Source organism: Photinus pyralis, unplaced genomic scaffold, assembly GCF_008802855.1.
Source record: "Photinus pyralis isolate 1611_PpyrPB1 unplaced genomic scaffold, Ppyr1.3 Ppyr1.4_unclustered_Scaffold7553, whole genome shotgun sequence".
NCBI lineage: Eukaryota > Metazoa > Arthropoda > Insecta > Coleoptera > Lampyridae > Photinus > Photinus pyralis.
The window spans coordinates 4,287-24,790 of NW_022172189.1; the positions used below are offsets into that span (position 1 = coordinate 4,287).

General features: G+C 35.0%; 1 protein-coding gene and 2 long non-coding RNA genes across 5 annotated transcripts; 1 reads left to right on the forward strand and 2 right to left on the reverse strand.

Moving 5' to 3' along the window:
* The first annotated feature begins 543 nt into the window (after positions 1-543).
* Positions 544-1,587, forward strand: LOC116182789. 2 transcript variants are annotated; one of them, XR_004147618.1, is made up of 3 exons: positions 552-951; positions 1,004-1,134; positions 1,186-1,587. It is a non-coding gene; the product is annotated as an uncharacterized LOC116182789 (long non-coding RNA). The 2 variants fall into 2 exon arrangements; XR_004147617.1 differs by having other exon boundaries at positions 544-951; positions 1,004-1,587.
* Positions 1,588-7,544: 5,957 nt separating this feature from the next.
* LOC116182788 lies at positions 7,545-8,643 on the reverse strand. 2 transcript variants are annotated; one of them, XR_004147616.1, is made up of 3 exons: positions 8,178-8,598; positions 7,995-8,125; positions 7,545-7,943 (listed from the first exon to the last, which is right to left on the reverse strand). It is a non-coding gene; the product is annotated as an uncharacterized LOC116182788 (long non-coding RNA). The 2 variants fall into 2 exon arrangements; XR_004147615.1 differs by having other exon boundaries at positions 7,545-8,125; positions 8,178-8,643.
* Positions 8,644-17,744: 9,101 nt separating this feature from the next.
* LOC116182787 lies at positions 17,745-19,764 on the reverse strand. The gene is made up of 4 exons (XM_031503327.1): positions 19,404-19,764; positions 19,129-19,348; positions 18,673-19,071; positions 17,745-18,624 (listed from the first exon to the last, which is right to left on the reverse strand). Exons 3-4 carry the CDS (start codon positions 18,855-18,857, stop codon positions 17,850-17,852), a joined length of 960 nt encoding a protein of 319 aa, XP_031359187.1. The 5' UTR covers positions 18,858-19,071; positions 19,129-19,348; positions 19,404-19,764; the 3' UTR covers positions 17,745-17,849.
* Between the last annotated feature and the right edge of the window lie 740 nt (positions 19,765-20,504).

The following is a 20,504-nucleotide window of genomic DNA, read 5'->3' on the forward strand; positions in this document are numbered from 1 at the left end:
GATATTTAAATAACAATTGAATTGTTACCAACAAATTCAACATCTCAAAAAAATGTTAGCCAAATGTATGCAAATGTAAGAAATGTTAATATGGATTTCAGCGTTTGAATCCTAAAACACTACAAGATGACAGAGATGAATATTAAACATCGCCAATTTAATTGTCATGCATCAAAATAAATAGCAATTTCTATAAAAGATTTAAACACATAAGGCATTTATTTGGAACTGTCCAGCTATACCAGAAGTGAAATACATTTGCTGCTGTGTGTAATTGAATTGATATTAAATAAAATTGAGTCGAGTATGTTTGCATCCAAAAAAAAATGTAAACCATTCTCATGCGTATATCAAATTAAATCGCATGCATTGAAATTCGTATATATGCACTTTAAAGAACAAACGTTATTCACGTATGGGATTAAAATAGATACCCGTTGCGACATTACCTATGGAAATGAAATTATTCGTAAGGTATGGCATAAAAATTAAATCGAAGTTTAAGATGTAGCATTGAATTCCAATGTATTTAATAGTGCATCTTTTAATTAAAATGAACGTCGAATTATTTTGTGAATCATTTCTATGCGATACACCGCATTAAAATACATTGCATTTTAAATGTGCTTATACATACAATGGAAATTCGGTCTGCATAAAATGTAACGCATAAGAATAAGACACAAATTTAATGTATCAAATGGAAATGGTATGAATGAAAACTACTCTGCATGCAAATGCGCAGTTACCTTAGAGAAGGAAAGTAGCCGTAGGTCGTAGGTACGTTTTATTTGCGGTTGCGCAAAAACAAAACAGCTGTTATTGATTGTTACTTACATCGAACGTATAAATGGATTATTTATACGTTCATCAATTTTGAGAAGGCAAGCGATTTATTGGGTTATTTACGTCGGTCACACGTGACCTTTACAGTTTTTACGTACATATTCGGTAAGTCCAATTTTACGATTCCTTTTATGATAACAGTAAACAATGAATGTAGGATTTGCACCTGCTGCGCAATATTGTTTAATATAAAGCAAGAAAAAGGCCGATGGAAATCGAAAGATGTGCAAGAGGCGCCGGGTCCCCTTAACAATAAATTGGAGGTGTACGCTGTCGCTATAAAAATAGGTAATCTCAAATTTCACTTATTCTTACCTGTAATGCAAATTGAGTGAACAGTTACAGGTTCGTGGGAATTAATAATGGATAAAGAGTCCAGAGATAAACCGTGTTAATGGAACGAAGCTCATGTTCTACGACTCTTGTAAGGAACAAGCACATCGACAAGTTGATGCTCCTTCGTAATGGAAATTATGTCGAGTTCAATCGTGATATATCTACTAACACGATTAGTTAAATATGTAATCTCCATTGAATGAGAGATTTGTATATTTACAAGATGCTAATACATGTACCTGTGTAGAAACACGAGCACGTGAGACATTGTTAGACACGTATCTCGTTCTGTTTGATGGGTGCACCGTAGTATGTAAACGAAGACGTGTCATTCGCTAACAAAGTTACACAAATATTGTCAACAAAATTTGTATCCTGATAATTAAACGATTATCCTATTCGTCATCTGGAAGCGTTTATTTCAAAAGTGAACCACACATCGAGAAATGTAACTTCCCTACATACCAAAAGGCAGATTGAAAGAGAAGTCCTCGCAGGGATGATAGAAGCGTAGTTCCTCTTAAAAACCCCTGTTAAAGTTTTTCTAGAAGTGCTCCAGAATTTGAGAAATTAATTTTTTTGACCTAGCACATTTCTAAATAGAACACCTAACTTTGACATCGCATTAAAGAAGTTACAGAGAGGTTAGAAGAAAATCCCCTATAGGGGCGATAGAAGGGATGTTCCTCTTTAACACCCTGCTCGCGGTTTTTCTGGAAGTGCCCTAAAATTCGAGAACTTAATGATTAAGGGTATTTTGGTCATTCTTTTAAATGTGAACGTTGTGATTTTGGTCATCTGTTTTGCTCATGCGGGAGCTGTGGTTATGAAGCCGATTTTGTGTAATTGTTGCAGTTATTCACATTAAAGCCGGATCCGGCTTTATAGTTCCGTAGCCGTAAGAACGGAACCGTAAAATCTGACGTTAACGAAAATTATGCGATTTATTGTTACCGTAGTGGTAAGAGATGAGCTTGCGTATTTATCTGCCATTGTAAGTCATCTGTCAGTAAGAGTAACGTGCATTTCAAAATAATAATAACCAACAAAGTGTCAATAATTACTGTAAATAAACGAAACGAACGTCCGGATAAACTCAACTGTTTGAATTATCCGAGTACTATCGAAGACAGGCGCGTTAGCGCGATTTACCGTAAGGAATAAGATTTGGGCATTTCCTACGTACCGTAACCGTTCTAACGCAACGTAAACGGGAACTATAAATGTTCACGCGCAACAAGTAATTCCAAACGTTACGGTACGGTGCGGTGTTGCGGGTACGGAACTATAAATTCAGCTTAAATCACATGACAGCCGACAGGTTTGGTAATTTATTTTCGGCGAAGTCTTCAGATTAAATAGTATATTAAACCACGATTACTAATTTATTCATTTCATAATTTTTCGTTTTGGTTATAAGTTTTTGTGGTCCTGTGTATTGTACCTGGTAACGGTAATTTCTATGTGTCAGCCACTTCCAACCAAATTCAAGTCCACGGCTTAGTAGCCACTGTTATGGAGGTGGTTAGAAGGCCTATTGGTGTAATATATTTATGAGGCATTTACAAAAATTGGAGCTTTAGATCCCGGTATATATACCGTAGCGTTCGAAAATGTGATAGGTAATTATTTTACAGTGTTCTTTTATTACCATATGTACCGATCACATTAACGAAATGGATCACTAATTGGAGTGTATTCATCTGGTTGGTCCACGCGCGGCGCCACTAAAAAAAGGTGCAAGAGTTGTAACCTCACTTTGCAATCTTTTTGGCTTTCCTTCAATAATTATCAAGAGGACTTCCGTTGTGTACATTTTTTGTTATATTCGAAACCTTAGATCTTACGAAACACTTTCATGGTAGTAAGTATATGCTAATGTAGCCTTGTAGGTATATGCTGTTTATCTCAGAGTAAGAAATAAAGATAGCGATGCCTTGATGCTTATCAAAACGCGCCATAATCTCGTCGTGTTTGTAAATATTGCAGGAAGCGAACTTGTCACATTTCGCGAAACCATTTTTTAATTAATATTAATAATAGATATATAGAAAGGATCTAAATGGATTTTTAAATATTTATAAAGGTGGTGAAAAACAAACTATTATAAGTTGAAATTAAACGGCCTAATAAGAAAATTTAAGATAATTAGTGTGTCACGACGGCAACGCTGTAGCGATTTGACAGATGAAACTATATCTGTTTATTTCTAAAAATCGTAATTTTCGGCATTTTTAGTTCATTTTATAGATTGAAACTTATTCCATTGTGTTTAATAATTTATCAGCACCCTTTGACATGGGGAAGGGTGTTCTGTTTGTGGAACTATCTTTGTTTCCTACTCTATATGTTTATAAATTTATGCGCTACATTTACACATGACAAAAGCATTGTTCTATAAACAGGCATGCACCAAAGTTACCGCATCTCATCAGTCATCATCAAATGTTTACCGACATTTTCCATCGTGGATCTACCGCTCCAGTTTTCGTAAATGCCCAATAGGTATTATGCTGTCGGTGCCCATATTACAGTGACTCTATAAAGACAGTGTGGCCATATGCTCATTTCCGCCATTTTTCCCAAATTTATTATTGAGCTTATGGGAGAATCGCACATTTTGAGTGTAGGAATGTTGCGATTTACGCAAATCCTTCTTTTGAGAATTTTTTTTCGGGAGGTTTTTAGGGGTATTAGCAGATCAAATTACCGAATGGCTTGGGTTGTTCAATAAATAGGATTTGACATGTGTGTTCATGGTCTTTGTCTTGTAACCGGCTGAAGTGTAAAGTACGGCTTGTCTCAAAATATTTTGATATACCTTAATCGTTGCTGTGTGCTTTTGCTTTTTTGTATCAGGTACAGCTTTATTCAATTAATCTATAATGTGTGTAACTTGAATGTAGATTGTAACTTTTTACTTATGTACTTACTGGATTCAATCACTTGTACCTCTTAATGTGTAACCTTTGTTGGTATTGGCAGTCATGTTTCATTGTCGGTAGGGCTGTATCTGTGCTGTACATACTTGCATGTGTACATATTTGCGTATTGTGCTTTTTAGTCACTCTCGATTATTTCATTGCATTTCATTATATTTGCTTATTTGGGACTGGAGTAATCAAGAGGGAAGTGTGCTTGTTTAGAGGGGATCGAGTTATTCAAGTTTATACGGGCCTTGGTGAACCTAACACTAACATTTTCACTCGTTCCGAACCCAACAACTTTAGCTAGCCCATGTCTACAGGGCCTGGGTAATCCTCCCGGCCGTCGAGGTATATTTAACACTTCTTAGTTTTGCCTGATGTATGTGTTGTAATACCTGGAGAATGTCTCGATTCCATTTTGGTTTGGTTTGGGTATTTACCCCGGTTTCGAGGGGGCTCAAAACTGCTGTACATTAGATGTTTGTTATAGGACTACTCCGAATTAGGTTTTCCTGCAGTTTTCCAATTCGTAAGGTAAATGCCGGAGTAGTATAGAACCACCTAATACCCTCTGCAGGGGCGCCGCTAAAAACCATTATGCGGGTCACTCTGTAATCGTATTGGTATTAGATTCAATATAAACTTAATCAGCTATTTATTTTTACTTTTGGTGTTCCTTATCCATAAAACACCCTCAGTGCCTGCTGAGAACCCAGTTATTACACAACGTAGGTGTCCTACATGACGATCACGATCTTAGTGCACTCGGAGTGGCCCCCGAGTGACAGATTCTCGCGGGAAACTTAAGCGAGAATATTCAAATAGGCAGCCATGTTAGTTTGGCATTCCCTCTACTACAGAATATGGTCAAATATTCCGGTGTGATTTGAAGTTGGCGTTAGCCCGCCAAGATCGGGTTCATAACCACAGCTCCCGCATGCGCAATAAAAATTACGGAAAGCACAAAGTTCACATTTAAAAGAATGAAGAAATTCTCTTAAATTAATTTATTTCTAGACTTTGCATAACTTTATTTACAATTGGTTATCAAATTACAACCACTATATCTCCGTGTTGATAGTTACGTTGGTACAGCCTTAATTTTTTTCTTAAATTGTAGAGTACCTACTTTTAGAAAAACCAAAAAATCGGTTATTTAAGTTATGTCAGGTCTATTCTACCGCCCTCGCTATAACTTTTACCAGCCGTAACCAGAACAATAACGTGTATGAACTGTACACAGACATTAAGTGTGCGTTTACAATGTATATACGTATACGTAAGAGATACATAAAACGTAAAAATTTCGCAAAGTTGAACTGTATAGAAACATACGAAGGTGTTAAGTTTACAATGAACGTAATTTTTACGTACGTATATGTAAGCGATATGTAAGTCTTGCGCATAGTCGCAAAGGTTGAAAATGTTTCAAAGTTACGTACGGTCAAATATCATACTACTTGTAATATGATCTTTGGTTTATTGCAAACAGCGAAGTAAATTTACGGAATCGATACAGATATGTACGAGTTACGGTTTATGAAATTTTTGTACACGTTCATTGTAAACGCACACGTATATACAGATAGATATAAGGTTTTAAGTAGGTAATAGATCCACTGTCAATAACCACCTCCATAACAGTAACTACTACGCCGTGCACGTGCACTTACATGCAATGCAAATAGCAGTTGTCTACCGTTATAGGTACAATATACACATTGAACTGTATACTAACGTATAGTATACAGTTCAATGAATATACAGGATCACAATAACATAACCAAAAAGAGAGATTCTTATGGAATGAAAAAAGCAGTGATCGTGGTTTCCTATATTATAGTCTGGGACTTCACCGAAAATTATAAACAAACATTTTCAAGTGAATGACATCAATCATCACGCAAAATCGGCTTCATAACCACAACTCACGCATGCACAGCAAAAATTACCTAAATCACAACGTTCACATTTAAAAGAATGAACAAACACACTCATAAGTTCTCGAATGATAGGGCACTTCCAGAAAAACTGCGAGCAGGGTGTTAAAGGAGGAACATCCCTTCTATCACCCCTACAGGGGGTTTTCTTCCAACCTCTCTGTAACTTCTTTAATGCGATGTCAAAATTAGGTGTTCTATTTAGAAGTACGTGCAAGGTCAAATTTAAAAATTAATTTCTCAAATTCTGGGGCACTTCTAGAAAAACTGTAACATATGGGTTTTAAAGGGGAACATCCCTTCTATCACCCCTATAGGGGGTTTTCTTCCAACCTCTCTGTAACTTCTTTAATGCGATGTCAAAATTAGGTGTTCTATTTAGAAGTACGTGCAAGGTCAAATTTAAAAATTAATTTCTCAAATTCTGGGGCACTTCTAGAAAAACTGTAACATGGGTTTTAAAGGGGAACATCCCTTCTATCACCCCTATAGGGGGTTTTCTTCCAACCTCTCTGTAACTTCTTTAATGCGATGTCAAAGTTAGGTGTTCTATTTAGAAGTATGTGCGTGGTCAACTTTAAAAATTTATTTCTCAAATTCTGGAGCATTTCTAGAAAAACTTTAACAGGGGTTTTTAACCCTGCAGTGGTGACGTGAAATTTTGGAACACCAGTGGTGACCTCGGTCTGAGAGACCGAATTTGATTTTGGCTTGATTTCGTAGTTACTACGCATGCAACTTGGCTTAAAATAAAGGAAAAAGTACAGTCAATAAATAAAGGCATATAAATCGAAAAATAAATTTTATTCTTGTAACATAACCAGTAGCGGTCCCAGGATTTGGTAAAGGGAGGGGCTCAAACCCGAACTTTGCCCCAACATGGAAAAAAATGAAAGAAATCTAATGAAAAAAATGAATGAGGGGGCCCGTGGCCCCCCCCTGGGACCGCCACTGACAGTAGCGGTCTCAGGATTTGGTAAAGGGAGGGGCCCAAACCCGAACTTTGTCCCAACACGGAAAAGAATAAATCTGATGAAAAAAATGAACAATAGGGGGGGGGCCGGGCCCCCTGGGACCGCCACTGAACATAACTAAATTGAATTATACACAATACTAAGCTTATGGGGGGATGCGCGTTGCAATGCTGCGCTGACTAGAATTTTCGTAGCATCAATGCACTGGAAAGCGGCCAATTACCCACGGCACTAAATTGTCAAAGAACGGCTTGCTTCATCAAGTTGTTCGTCTGGTACTAAACTCAGACACGCAAAATATTAAGCTAGCAGAACTAGCAGTGCCATGCGCTGCATCGTTTTTATAAAAATTTGAAAAATACTTTTCGTCGGTCTGAGAGACCGTGCGTCACCACTGAAGGGTTAAGAGGAACTACGCTTCTATCATCCCTGCGAGGACTTCTCTTTCAATCTGCCTTTTGGTATGTAGGGAAGTTACATTTCTCGGTGTGTGGTTCACTTTTGAAATAAACGCTTCCAGATGACGAATAGGATAATCGTTTAATTATCAGGATACAAATTTTTTTTGACAATCTTTGTGTAACTTTGTTAGCGACGTCATCGTTTACATACTACGGTGCACCCATCAAACAGAACGAGATACGTGTCTAACAATGTCTCACGTGCTCGTGTTTCTACACAGGTACATGTATTAGCATCTTGTAAATATGTATACAAATTTCTCATTCAATGGAGATTACATATTTAACTTATCGTGTTAGTAGATATATCACGATTGAACTCGACACAATTTCCATTACGAAGGAGCATCAACTTGTCGATGTGCTTGTTCCTTACAAGAGTCGTAGAACATGAGCTTCGTTCCATTAACGGTTTATCTCTGGACTCTTTATCCATTATTAATTCCCACGAACCTGTAACTGTTCACTCAATTTGCATTACAGGTAAGAATAAGTGAAATTTGAGATTACCTATTTTTATAGCGACAGCGTACACCTCCAATTTATTGTTAAGGGGACCCGGCGCCTCTTGCACATCTTTCGATTTCCATCGGCCTTTTTCTTGCTTTATATTAAACAATATTGCGCAGCAGGTGCAAATCCTACATTCATTGTTTACTGTTATCATAAAAGGAATCGTAAAATTGGACTTACCGAATATGTACGTAAAAACTGTAAAGGTCACGTGTGACCGACAGAAAATAACCCAATAAATCCCTTGCCTTCTCAAAATTGATGAACGTATTAATTAATCCATTTACACGTTCGATGTAAGTAACAATCAATAACAGCTGTTTTGTTTTTGCGCAACCGCAAATAAAACGTACCTAAGACCTACGGCTACTTTCCTTCTCTAACGTAACTGCGCATTTGCATGCAGAGTAATTTTCATTCATACCATTTCCATTTGATACATTAAATTTGTGTCTCATTCTTATGCGATACATTTTATGCAGACCGAATTTCCATTGTATGTATAAGCACACTTAAAATGCGCTGTATTTTAATGCGGTGTATCGCATAGAAATGATTCACAAAATAATTCGACGTTCATTTGAATTAAAAGATGCACTATTAAATACATTGGAATTCAATGCTACATCTTAAACTTCGATTTAATTTTTATGCCATACCTTACGAATAATTTTATTTCCATTGGTAATATCGCAACGGGTATCTATTTTAATCCAATACGTGAATAACGTTTGTTCTTAAAGTGCATATATACGAATTTCAATGCATGCGATTTAATTTGATATACGCATGAGAATGGTTTACATTTTTTTTGGATGCAAATATACTCGACTCAATTTTATTTAATATCAATTCAATTACACACAGCAGCAAATGTATTTCACTTCTGGTATAGCTGGACAGTTCCAAATAAATGCGTTATGTGTTTAAATCTTTTATACAAATTGCTATTTATTTTGATGCATGACAATTAAATTGGCAATGTTTAATATTCATCTCTGTCATCTTGTAGTGTTTTAGGATTCAAACGCTAAAATCCATATTAACATTTCCTACATTTGCATACATTTGGCTAACATTTTTTTGACATGTTTAATTTGTTGGTAACAATTCAATTGTTATTTAAATATTTTGGTATACGTTATAAATGTATAATAAATAGTAAAACGCATCTTGTACACACCAGCATTTAAATAGGTTTGTGATGTAGATGATCGCAAAGAAAAAGCATTCAAAATAAACCTATCGCATTTTAAATGCAATTTATAGTATTTACAGGCATTAAAAACTGAAGTGGTGCTACGGGATTCGTCATATAAACGTCGTTATTTTGTGACATGTTACAAAGGAAACTATTTAAATTACTATCGTACTCCAAGAAAATGTGGATTTTAATTTAACAAAACCATTTTATTACAATGGCATATAAACGTAACCAATTAAAATGCTATACTTAAAATGCAGTTAATAAATAGTAAATTGGCGTTCCATAAAAACGAACTTTTTTTTGGTTTTTTGGTATTAGTTTAAAATGGAACTGGAATTTACAATGCAATGCAAAAACAAAATACCTGCTAAACGTAGTTTTATAGGAAATTTTATGCTCTTTAATTTTTCTGTCTTTTCATTTTGTATATAGATTTGCTTCTTTGTTTAATATATAAGTAAATGCGTCACTATAAAAACGTCGCATCTTATCTTTATTTGGGAAAAGCATATTAAACGTCAACTCCTTAACCCCTCACTCCTCTAAAAATATCTGCAGTCATCCTGATCAAATACAGAGTTAGGATAAAGGGGAGCATTTGTACATGATTCGCGACAGGAGGGGGGGGGGCAAACTTCTAGTTACGCAACTGTATGTAGCCATGCTACATGCTACATACATGATTTACTTTACACCTGTAAATGTTGTTTTCAGATTTCTAAGAATAAGGTACAAGATTTCATGGATATGGAAGAACCATTTCCTGGAAGTGATACCGATTCAGACTACGAACCAAACAAGAAAAATAAACGTAAAAAAATCACAGATTTTTTTGGAATACACACTAAGACCAACGACAAGTTATCCATGCCAGGATGTTCTAAGGAGCCACAGCCAAATACTTCAAACGAGACATGTTTCAGGTATTAGTTCATTACTCTACAATGGTTGTAATGTAAATACAAAAAAAAACAATAAAGCCTCGGGCGCACTAGTACAGTACATAGACGTCATTTCACTTTTCAAAGTAGAATTATTGCTTTTTATTGATATGCGCCCAGTCGCCCACTAGACCGTTTATCCAACACGAGAACGATATTTTTAATAACTAAAGCGCCCTATAGATGGTACGATTTGTCGTACGACAAGTCGTTTCAACTTGCCGTACGACGTAATTCCCTAAAAACGTAAACGATAAGTCGAACAACATGGTAAGATTATCGTGACATTCAGACGGTAGTATCGATCCAAAGTCGTACGATAAATCGTACTGTCTGTGGAGCGTTTAAAAATGCCTTGTTCGTCCGTCCGTGCCATCCTCCTCCTCCTATAGCATGCCACTACCTATTTTATTTTTGTTTTTTTTTAGTTCGTGTTCGTCAGTTCTGGAAGTAGTTGAACCCACCGAAAATATCGATAAAATCGAGAAATTAAAATCTGCAGCCCTATTTGATGGACGGTTTTTTTCTATAACTAGCATTAAAGGAAATAAAGTTGAGGTTAAATGCGAGCTCTGCTTATCTAAAGATATTCGGTTAAAAGGTACCTATCCCTCTACGTGCAATTTTATTAAACATATCAAAACAAAACATCAAGGAAGTTTTGAAAAATATCAGGAACATAAGAAACTAAGTAGCCAGAAAAGAAGTAACCAATCACTTCAATCCGACTCTAGCGCGAATTCTAAACAACTAACTATAGATAATTCTTATAGTAACAAAAGAAGAACCGAGAGTCAAAAAACTTTTAATAATAAATTAGTAAGATTTGTAGTACAAACAATGGTTCCATTATCAGTTGTAGATAATGACAGTTTTAGAGATTTATTTTCTAGCACAAATTTTAGAGTTATGAGTAGAAGATCTTTAACGCGCCAAATTGAAGAGACATACAAAAGTCAAGTTTTGAAAATTAAGGAGACTTTGCGCTATAGTAAATTTGTGTGTTCTACCGCTGACGTTTGGTCTGGAAAAAGATGAAGCTTTATGGGAGTCACCGTACATTTCATAGATGAGCACCTTAAAAGACATTCCTTCGCTTTGGCCTGCCGAAGGTTCGCTGGCACACATTCCTATGATAGAATTGCAGAGCTTCTCGAAGACATTAATCTATCATTTGACATGGATAATACAAAAATCGTTTCGACCATTACCGACAATGGAAGCAATTTTGTAAAAGCATTTTCAGAATTTGGACTTAAATTTTCAATGAGTGAAGATGAAGAGATGGAACAGGACGCTCACAATGATGAGAATGCCCATGACGCGTATTTTAAATTCAACGAGTATACACTACCAAAACACAAACGATGTGCCAGCCACACGCTTAATTTGTTGGCAACAACGGACATCAATAATATTCTTAAGACGAACCAAATATTTAAGAATAGACATGAAAAAGTTTTACACAAGTGCAATTTATTATGGAATAAAGCAGGTAGGCCAAAAAGTGCTGAAATTATTAACAATATATTGGGACATACGTTAAGTTACCCAGCAATAACGAGATGGAATTCGTTGTACACTTCAATTAAGCAAATTATTGACGAGAAAGATAAATTAAAAGAGTTATGTGAAAAACTTGATATTAAAGATGGCTTAAAAGAGACTGAAATTATATACCTTGAGGAGTATTTAGCAATATTATCTCCCGTCGCTGAAACACTTAATTTTTTACAAGGTGAACAGAATACCTTCTATGGTTATCTCTTACCGAGCATTATTTCATTGAAAGTAAAATTTGATAAACTAAAAAGTGATTTGAATATAAGAAATCTTCAATTTGTAGTTGAAAAACTTGGAACACAGTTATTAAAACGATTCAGCGTTTATTTTCAAGAAATGAAGATTCTCTTGAGGCTATAATTGCGTCAATAACAATACCGTCCGTTAAATTACGATGGTTGAATGTTTATCAAGAAATTGATTCCACCATAAATAAAGAAACCCTTTTAAAGCAGATTATAAATAAATTTTGTGATTTGTTTAATGAAAATATTGTAGATGAAAACGATCAGAACTTAATCGTAAGCGATGTACAACCTGAAAATAATTTTTTTGATTTCAAGGAAGAGCAAAATTAAAAAAATTATGATAAATACAAAAACACATCAGAAACAAAAAAAGATTTAATAAAAAACAAATTGGAACTAGAGCTATTACAGTATTTGGAGGATAAAAGAAATAATAAAGAAATGCTACATGATTATAAATTAATTAAACAAATATTTATAAGATATAACACCAACTTACCATCATCGGCTGCAGTTGAAAGGATGTTCAATTTTGCCACCTTGATTAATTCGTCAAGAAGACATGCTATATGTGACAATCTTTTTGAACAATTGGTGCTTTTAAAAGCAAATCAGCAAACCTAAGATATAGAAAAATTTGTAGGTTTAGAAATAGAGCCAAAATTACAATTTGTTAACCTTATCCTTATTACATACACATTAAATACACATGTAATATGTATGTATTATCATTTATCTATTATTTATTTCCTATTACTATTGGATAGTAAAATTAGTTTTGTTTTTGTACCAAAAGGAACTGTATTTATGTTATGTTTGTTTTTTTTAGTTTTATATTTTTGTACCAGAATGGAAAGAATAAAAAATTGTATATCATTTTGTGTTCGTTCATTTGATGCTTTTTTAATTTAATATTTTTAAGCGCGGTTTTTAAATCACAATGGTGAACTGCAGGTTTATCTTGTAGTTAAAAAAGTAGTTGCACATTTAACTACTAACTACTTGGTAGTTAGTATTCTAACTACTTTTTTGATAAAGTAGTTAACTACCAAGTAGTTAAACTACTTCTTTGATAAAGTAGTTAGTAGTTATATTCCACTACTTTTTTCAAGTAGTTAGCCCAGCTCTGCCCAGTACACACCCCTGACAACTCATACCCAGTACAATGGGTACCCAGGACTATTCATACCCCATGATAACTCATACCCTGTACTATTCATGTGGGCATCATCTCGGGACACGTTTGTCCGCACCCGAGGGAATAACTACCGCATTATATACTCCATAATATACCCCTTTGGATCCTCAAGGTTTATTTATATTGAACATGTCGAAGAACTGTTCAGTTTCATCCCCTCATTATTTTATAATGAAAATTTGGATCAACAGTTAAACTGTGAAATGCGGTAGATATTCCCTCGGGTGCTGCCAAACGTGTCCCGAGATGATGCCCACATGTGTAAAATTTCCCGGGTATGGCGCACCCTATGTAAGAATTATCGTCGGTAAGAATAGTGCTGGGTATGAGTTATCATGGGGTATGAATAGTCCTGGGTACCAATTGTACTGGGTATGAGTTGTCCTGGGCATGAGTTGTCCTGGGTATGAGTTGTCCTGGGTATGTGGTGTCCGGGTATGAGTCGTCCGGGTATGAGTTGTCCGGGTATGAAACGTCCCTACCCGTATTTTATAATGTGGATATAACGACGTGAAGTCCTCCGCAATTATCTCGTACATACGGCTAACGTCCAAAGAGTGCCGAAATACACGGTGCGAGCATATAAGGATCTATTATACAGTAAGATGTACTAAAAAACGGAGGTATTGGCACTCCATTTTTCTTACGTAACTACCTCCCAAACGGTCGAAATGTTTTTTACGAAGCTGCAGAATTAGATGATTTATGAAGAAATTACCGTTTTATTGATCACGAATTAGCACAAAGTTATAAAAACAAGCACAACTATTACATCAAATTTAATATTTGATGCAAAACTTTGTCATTTCCCAAAGAATAAGCATATTATACGTCAAATGTATTTTATTTAATATCGTTCATATTAAACCCTAACACTGCTTAATCTCGAATCATACCGGTGGTGGTTTGCAATTTCAGGTTTCATCAATTACGTTACATTACAAATGTTAGCGAAGTAGAACGCATATATAGTTTAGGTACCTTTATGGCGTATACGTCTTTCTTTAACGATCACACGTGTTGGCTCTGAAAAGAGCCCTTTTTTTATGACGGCATAAAAATCCACCTCCTATTGCCTGCGATTGCCGTTCAACGTAAGGAGCACCTTGAATTGTAAATCGTAGGCGTAATAACGTTCTCGTCGTTGAAAGAAGTGAGGCTCCTCTTCGACTCCGTGCGGCGCGTCAAAATTCCAATAGACGTACAAGTCCTTGATTTTTCGCATCTTAGGAGCGGTGCAGTTGGGGTTTATTCTCAAAGCAGAACATAACACGTCGGGGTGAATTCCGTTTTGAAATCCGAACGCAGCGATATAGACGCGATCCCTGTAATTAATCGGGCCGCTGTACATCTTTGCTCTCAACAAACGCGCGACATTCGGATGGGCGCTGTTGATCATGTCGCAAACGAAATTCCAATCCAATACGACCTCTCTGGAAGGCATGATGACGACGTCTGCACAGTAGCTAGGGTATTGGGTTGTCTTGGGTAAATAATACACTATATACTCACCATTATACGTAGGTGTCTCTCATTAGTCCGGTAGTATTTCGATCAGATACATTTGTTTTATAGAAGTAGCCAAGTCGGCAAAGATAACTTAACGCGACTACACGGGGCGCCGCCGTAGCAAAAACAGAACAACGATTCATTGTGCTAATGTGCTTACAAAAGCCCACATTGTGAAACAAAATCGTACATTGCAAAACTGTTACTTTGTCCTGTAAAGAATAATGAACCACGGAATCACATGATATAATGACCATACATTCCCGTAAGAGTCGCGCGGGCCACACTATTTATGGACAATATTGAAGAAAAAGAGGGGATCGTCGATATACGTTGCCCAACTCAAAACGTTGTCGCCCCACCGGCCAGTTATCCACAAATATATTATTATAGTGGAATAAGTTAAATTCTAGCCGATTAAGGTTGCCCCGTACAAATTTTCAAAGTTGCTTTTTACCCCCTTACAACCGAAAAAAAAGGGTCATAGGAAAAGCATTATATACCTTCCCTTATTTCTTGCAAGGGAAAACATAGACACTTACGTTTGCATCTGTCTTAAAAAAAAGTGTTGAGAGCATACCTTCCCCTTCTCGCAAGGGAAAACGTAGACACTTACGTTTACATTTGTCTTGGAAAAGTATTGAGAGCATATACCTACCTCTTCCCCTTTTCGCAACCCTACAATAAACAAAATAAATTTTCCGTTCTCCGTAAACATTATACACAATATAAGTGAGACACACTAACGTAATCGTATCTTTTTTAGATAAAATACTAAGCGACTCTTCTCCCAAAAGATTACACAAAAAGTTGATAAAATGGTAAAGCTAAATTGCGAGCATAAAAAAAAACCATAACCTTACGAAAATTTTGACATAAGTCGTTTCTTTGTCGAAAAAAAGTTACAAAGTACTCGTGCTACCAACGAGTCACTAAGGGTGCCTCGATTGACACCCTGTATGTTGCTGAATGTAAAGCAATATTTAGTAGTATATGTGTAAAAACTTTACTGTTTTTTGTATGCATTTTTTTAGACTGTAACATGTGATATCAAGAGTTCCTAAGTTTGTGTTCTTTATTTTTATAATATTTCTATACAATATAGCATACTGTTGTGTTTCTTTTAAACAATGAAATTGATTAACTAGTAAACAATTAAGTGAACTTAAATTTCACTGCCATATTGTTAATGGTAGGTATTAGAATAAAGATGCTGCTATAAACATTTGCTGTTATGTTATATCGTTGATGTTATATGATTATCCTTCTGAAAATTTTGATTACAAGTGATATTTCTAAGGAATTTTAGGTTGAGATTCACTTTTTCCCAAAAACTTAAATTCTACAATTCTTACATTCTTAACTTTACAGGTTCTCCAAATCTTCAAATTCCCAAATCCTAACCTTGTCAAATTCTCAATTTCTCGAGTTCTCAAATTCATAAATTTTGTGTGTCAAGATGACACACATCAAATTTTCAAGTATTTTTTTTTCTCTATGTAAAATATAAAAACTAAAGTAATGGCAGTATTTAAAGATTCCCCGAGATCGTTTTATATCAATAATCATTTTGGTCCTGGGACTACAACTACAAGTAATGGTAATGGAAACAACGGCCATTATGAAAGTTTAGGTGATACCAATTTTAAATGTTGTAACGTACTCACGCACAAGGGTAACCTTATGTGAGGTTGTTGTACTTATTTGTATATAATTGTATTGTCTTACAAATAAACTATACTATACTAAATGAACTGTATATGTGCTAGTGTTATAATTTTCTAAGCAACAATATTAAAAATCGTCTTGTGTCAGTTAGAAGAAACAACGTCTGTTAAGGCGAGGCTTTCCATAGACTACTTGATTATGTAAAAAATTTCAGTTTTTTGCAAGAATTTTAGAATATACAACGAATTTTCAAAAACTGAAAAGTAAAAGATCTAGAGAAATATATTTTACATTATATAAAGCAAACATTTTACAGAAATATTTATCCGAAATTAAATAATTAGGGAAATAGATTTAATTTAGTATTTCATGGTTTATTTGAATTTGGATAAATATTTCTGTAAAATGTTTGCTTTATATAATGTTAAATATTTTTCTTTGGTGCCATCTACATTCCTTAATGAAGATTATTCCGTATGATAGAAACATGATCCAATTGTACTCAGAGAATTGCTGTTAAATTATATTGACATTTTGAATATGATGCTGTTACTGATTTTAAAATTCACTTGAAACTTTAATGACTCAGACTTATTGATTTTAAATTTTACTGACACTTGCATAATTATTGTCCAATTGTAATGAGACTCAGAGAATTGTTTTGAGTGAAGCTAGATTTATAGGTCCGTAACAAGAATGCAATTGGATCCTAGTGGATTGACAAAAAAGTACAATTGGTTAATAATTTTTTACCTTTATCATATTTCTCAATACAATGGAGAAAATGTATGACCAACTATTTTTTTTTCAGCCGACTAGGATCCAATTGCATTCTTATGTAATTGCTGCATTACTGAACTATAATTTCAATTCTCGTATTAATTTCTAACGACTCACATTATAAATAATCATTTTGAATAACTGTAGTAATTTCTATGGACTCTCAATAACATTCAAATTAATTTAATAGCTTAGCCTTACGTGATTATTAATGCGAGTAAGAAATAAGAAAAGAGCAAGAGTAAACTCTAATGACTCATTGCTTCATTAGTTGTTAACCGCTGTAGTAATTATTTTTACTGCAAAAACCCAGTACAGAGATATTTCCTGTTAGTAAATTCCTTATATTTTGTTTTCAATGGCTCAAGGATGGTGGATAACTTTTAATTTTCTTAAGAAGTTGCATAATATTACTGTTCTCAATAGTAATACATTGAGGCTGCGTCTACTCACACGATAAGTTGAAAAATGAAGTGCTGAAGACAATTTAAAACCAGTAAAATATGGTTTGAAAAGGCTATAAGATAAGAAAGACCCAGCAGCATTTACAAGTGAATGAAAAATTATATACCTACCTAATGTATGTAAAAAAATAATTAGGCTAGTATGGACTGGAAACTGATTTTAGGTGCTTATTACTGCGCTAAATTAGTAACCTTATGTTTAGAAAACACTTACGTTTATTAAAAAATACTAACTAGGTAATTTTATGAATGTATAGTTTTTCTTAAAATTATTTCAATTCACTAACGTATTCAGTAAATTTTTTATACATAAATAGTGACTAATTCCATGGGTATTATCATTTCGTAATGGATCTGGAACTGCTTCAACCAATCTTTGAAATTGTTGTACAGTTAAATTTATGTTGGATTCTGGAACGATAACGTTGTTAGAAGTTACAATTTCCGGAAAAGATGTGGAATCTTCCACACCATAGTAGTCAGGCTCTTTCCAATATAAACTGTCTTCATCATGTCCACTTCCTTCAATTATGGATGTGTTCCACAGTTGTAGCGGGGATCTACAGTTCATTGTCCTCAGACCGTGGTTATTCCATTGCGACACAAACTCCTTTAATGACTGGCGTATTCTTGGCAAATATACATACGTCAAAGAATACAGATCTATCTCACTAGTTTCATCAATCAAATTTTCTTCTTCCATCATTAAAAATAGTTCTTTGTAGTGTTTGGACACAACTCTATTCACTTCTGACCACAATCTTTCGATACGCTGATTATGCACAGAACGGCCAGTTATGAAACTCCCACGGTTAATGCCTTTCTGAGTCAACATGTATCTGGCTACTGCTACGTTTTCAGTACCATGGTCTCCTCGAACACGGCTTGGCAGACCAAAGTTCTGTACACCCTTTTCAAATAATGAAAGTACAGTGTCAGCTTTATTATTGTGCATACATTCTAGGTATATGATGCTTCTACTGTAACCGTCTATACAACCGTGATATACGAATCGGAAATTTATCAATTTGTGATTGGAGTCTATGTGCCTAAAATACTCAATGTACTCTTGATTTTTATATATTTCTACAACTTACCATAAGTGATTTGCACCCTTTACATTGTAGACTCTACGTTTAATCGTTTTTCTCTTACGCTCTGATCTTCCTAATGGATCTACTTCTTTCAAAATCTCTCGTATGGTAGCTCTAGGTACTTTCATGTTCCGCGCACAAATACTTCCTAAAATATATGTTTCTCCAGCATTTGGAGTTCCCATCATAATGTCCTGTATTATAGATTTTATTTCGTCTATTAAACGTCTCTTCTGTGATGCTATGGGTGTCTTTGACCCGATATAAAGTCCTCCTTGAAATATTCAAAATTTCACTTATTTTCGACCACTTAAAACCTAGTGATCTGAAGTGAAGTACTTGCTCTTTTGTAATGTCATATCTTGGTCTACCAACGTGGCCATCTTTTATAATGGATGTCACCTGAAATAAATAAGATTTTAGTATAGTAGGTAATAGTCAGAAAATCTTTCGTCTTACGGAATTTGATAAAGATGGTGTAAAACTTGCACTTATTAAATCCATTATTGGGTTGGGTCTAACTGATGTAGCAGGTACATTAGAAACTGATTGTATGGAGGTAGTTGAGGCATTATGTTCACTTGTCGCACCTCTTACTGCGTCTTCCAATATATTACGAAGCTGAGGACTTGACAAAATATTAGATACAATGCCATCAACTTGGCGATCCATTGCAAATCTAAAAAAAAATTAAGTATTAGCGGTATTAAAGAAAATTGATTAACAGAACCTACCTGTTAGATTGAAGTGGCCGCGATCCACTAGAACACACTTGCACTTTACTTTACTGAACAGGTGAAAATAACGTCCGAGTTTGGGCAGGAGCACGAGGGAATGTAAATCAACGTAAATTCAATTATTCAAGTCTCACACGTGAATTGTTGTGTTGCTTGTGTTGTGTCAGCTGATCGGCGCGAAATCACGTTACGCCGGCGTCAGTCGCTGCCCGGTGCGCCATCTGGCGGTGAACCACAGGAACCACTTTTTCCTCACATTTGTAGCGGGCACATTTGTGAGGAATTTTGCTTACAAATGTAAATATTTTTTTGAATAAAGTTATAAATAATTTTGATGGAACAAAAATGTGAAATATTCAAAATTATTCACATTTGCGTAAAAATTATTTACATTTGCGCAAAAATTATTTACATTTGCCTAAAATTATTTACATTCACTGATTTTTCACATTTTAATTTTGGCACAAACGGCGTGCCATACATTACCTACTAAATAAATAAATAAATACATAAACACAATACAATATATGTAATTACATGTTAATTTTGGTGTCCAATCTCTGTTGAACTCGAAATGGGGTTGTATGATAATTATTAGGAAGTGAACACAAAACCTTCCCCATACACTTGGAATAATCTTTAATTGTAATGCGACATGTTTCGGCTAACAAGCCATCATCAGGCCTAAAATGTACGATTACAAATTTGTCTCACAAGAGTGATAAAACTTACAGGATGTTATAAATATTAATAATACAAGTTAAAAATTAATCGACCGTGACTCCGTCACATATAAACGGAATAAACTTATCCAAGTAAAACTCTTTTAAAATATCTATGTTGGTGGATCACTCTTCATCTTTTAGGTACAATTTCTTGTATTACGCACTCATGAGGTGTCCATATAACCAAATAACACCTTGTCTCTTTTGGTGCAGTACATGACATTTCGGTCCCGCCGTTTCTCTCGAATTTAAACAATTTTTAAGTAAAAATGGAATCAAATTTATGACCTCACCTCCATATTCCCCCCATTGTAATGGAGCCGCAGAAAATGCGGTAAAGACTATTAAGAATGCACTAAGTAAAAAAACCAAT

What these genes read in the sequence shown, in the direction of transcription:
- LOC116182787 (XM_031503327.1), bottom strand. Translation starts at nt 18,857, where the DNA reads ATGATGGGAACTCCAAATGCTGGAGAAACATATATTTTAGGAAGTATT. An exon ending in AAGGGTGCAAATCACTTATG is followed by an intron (nt 18,625 to 18,672) that starts GTAAGTTGTAGA and finishes TGAGTATTTTAG; the next exon opens with GCACATAGACTCCAATCACA.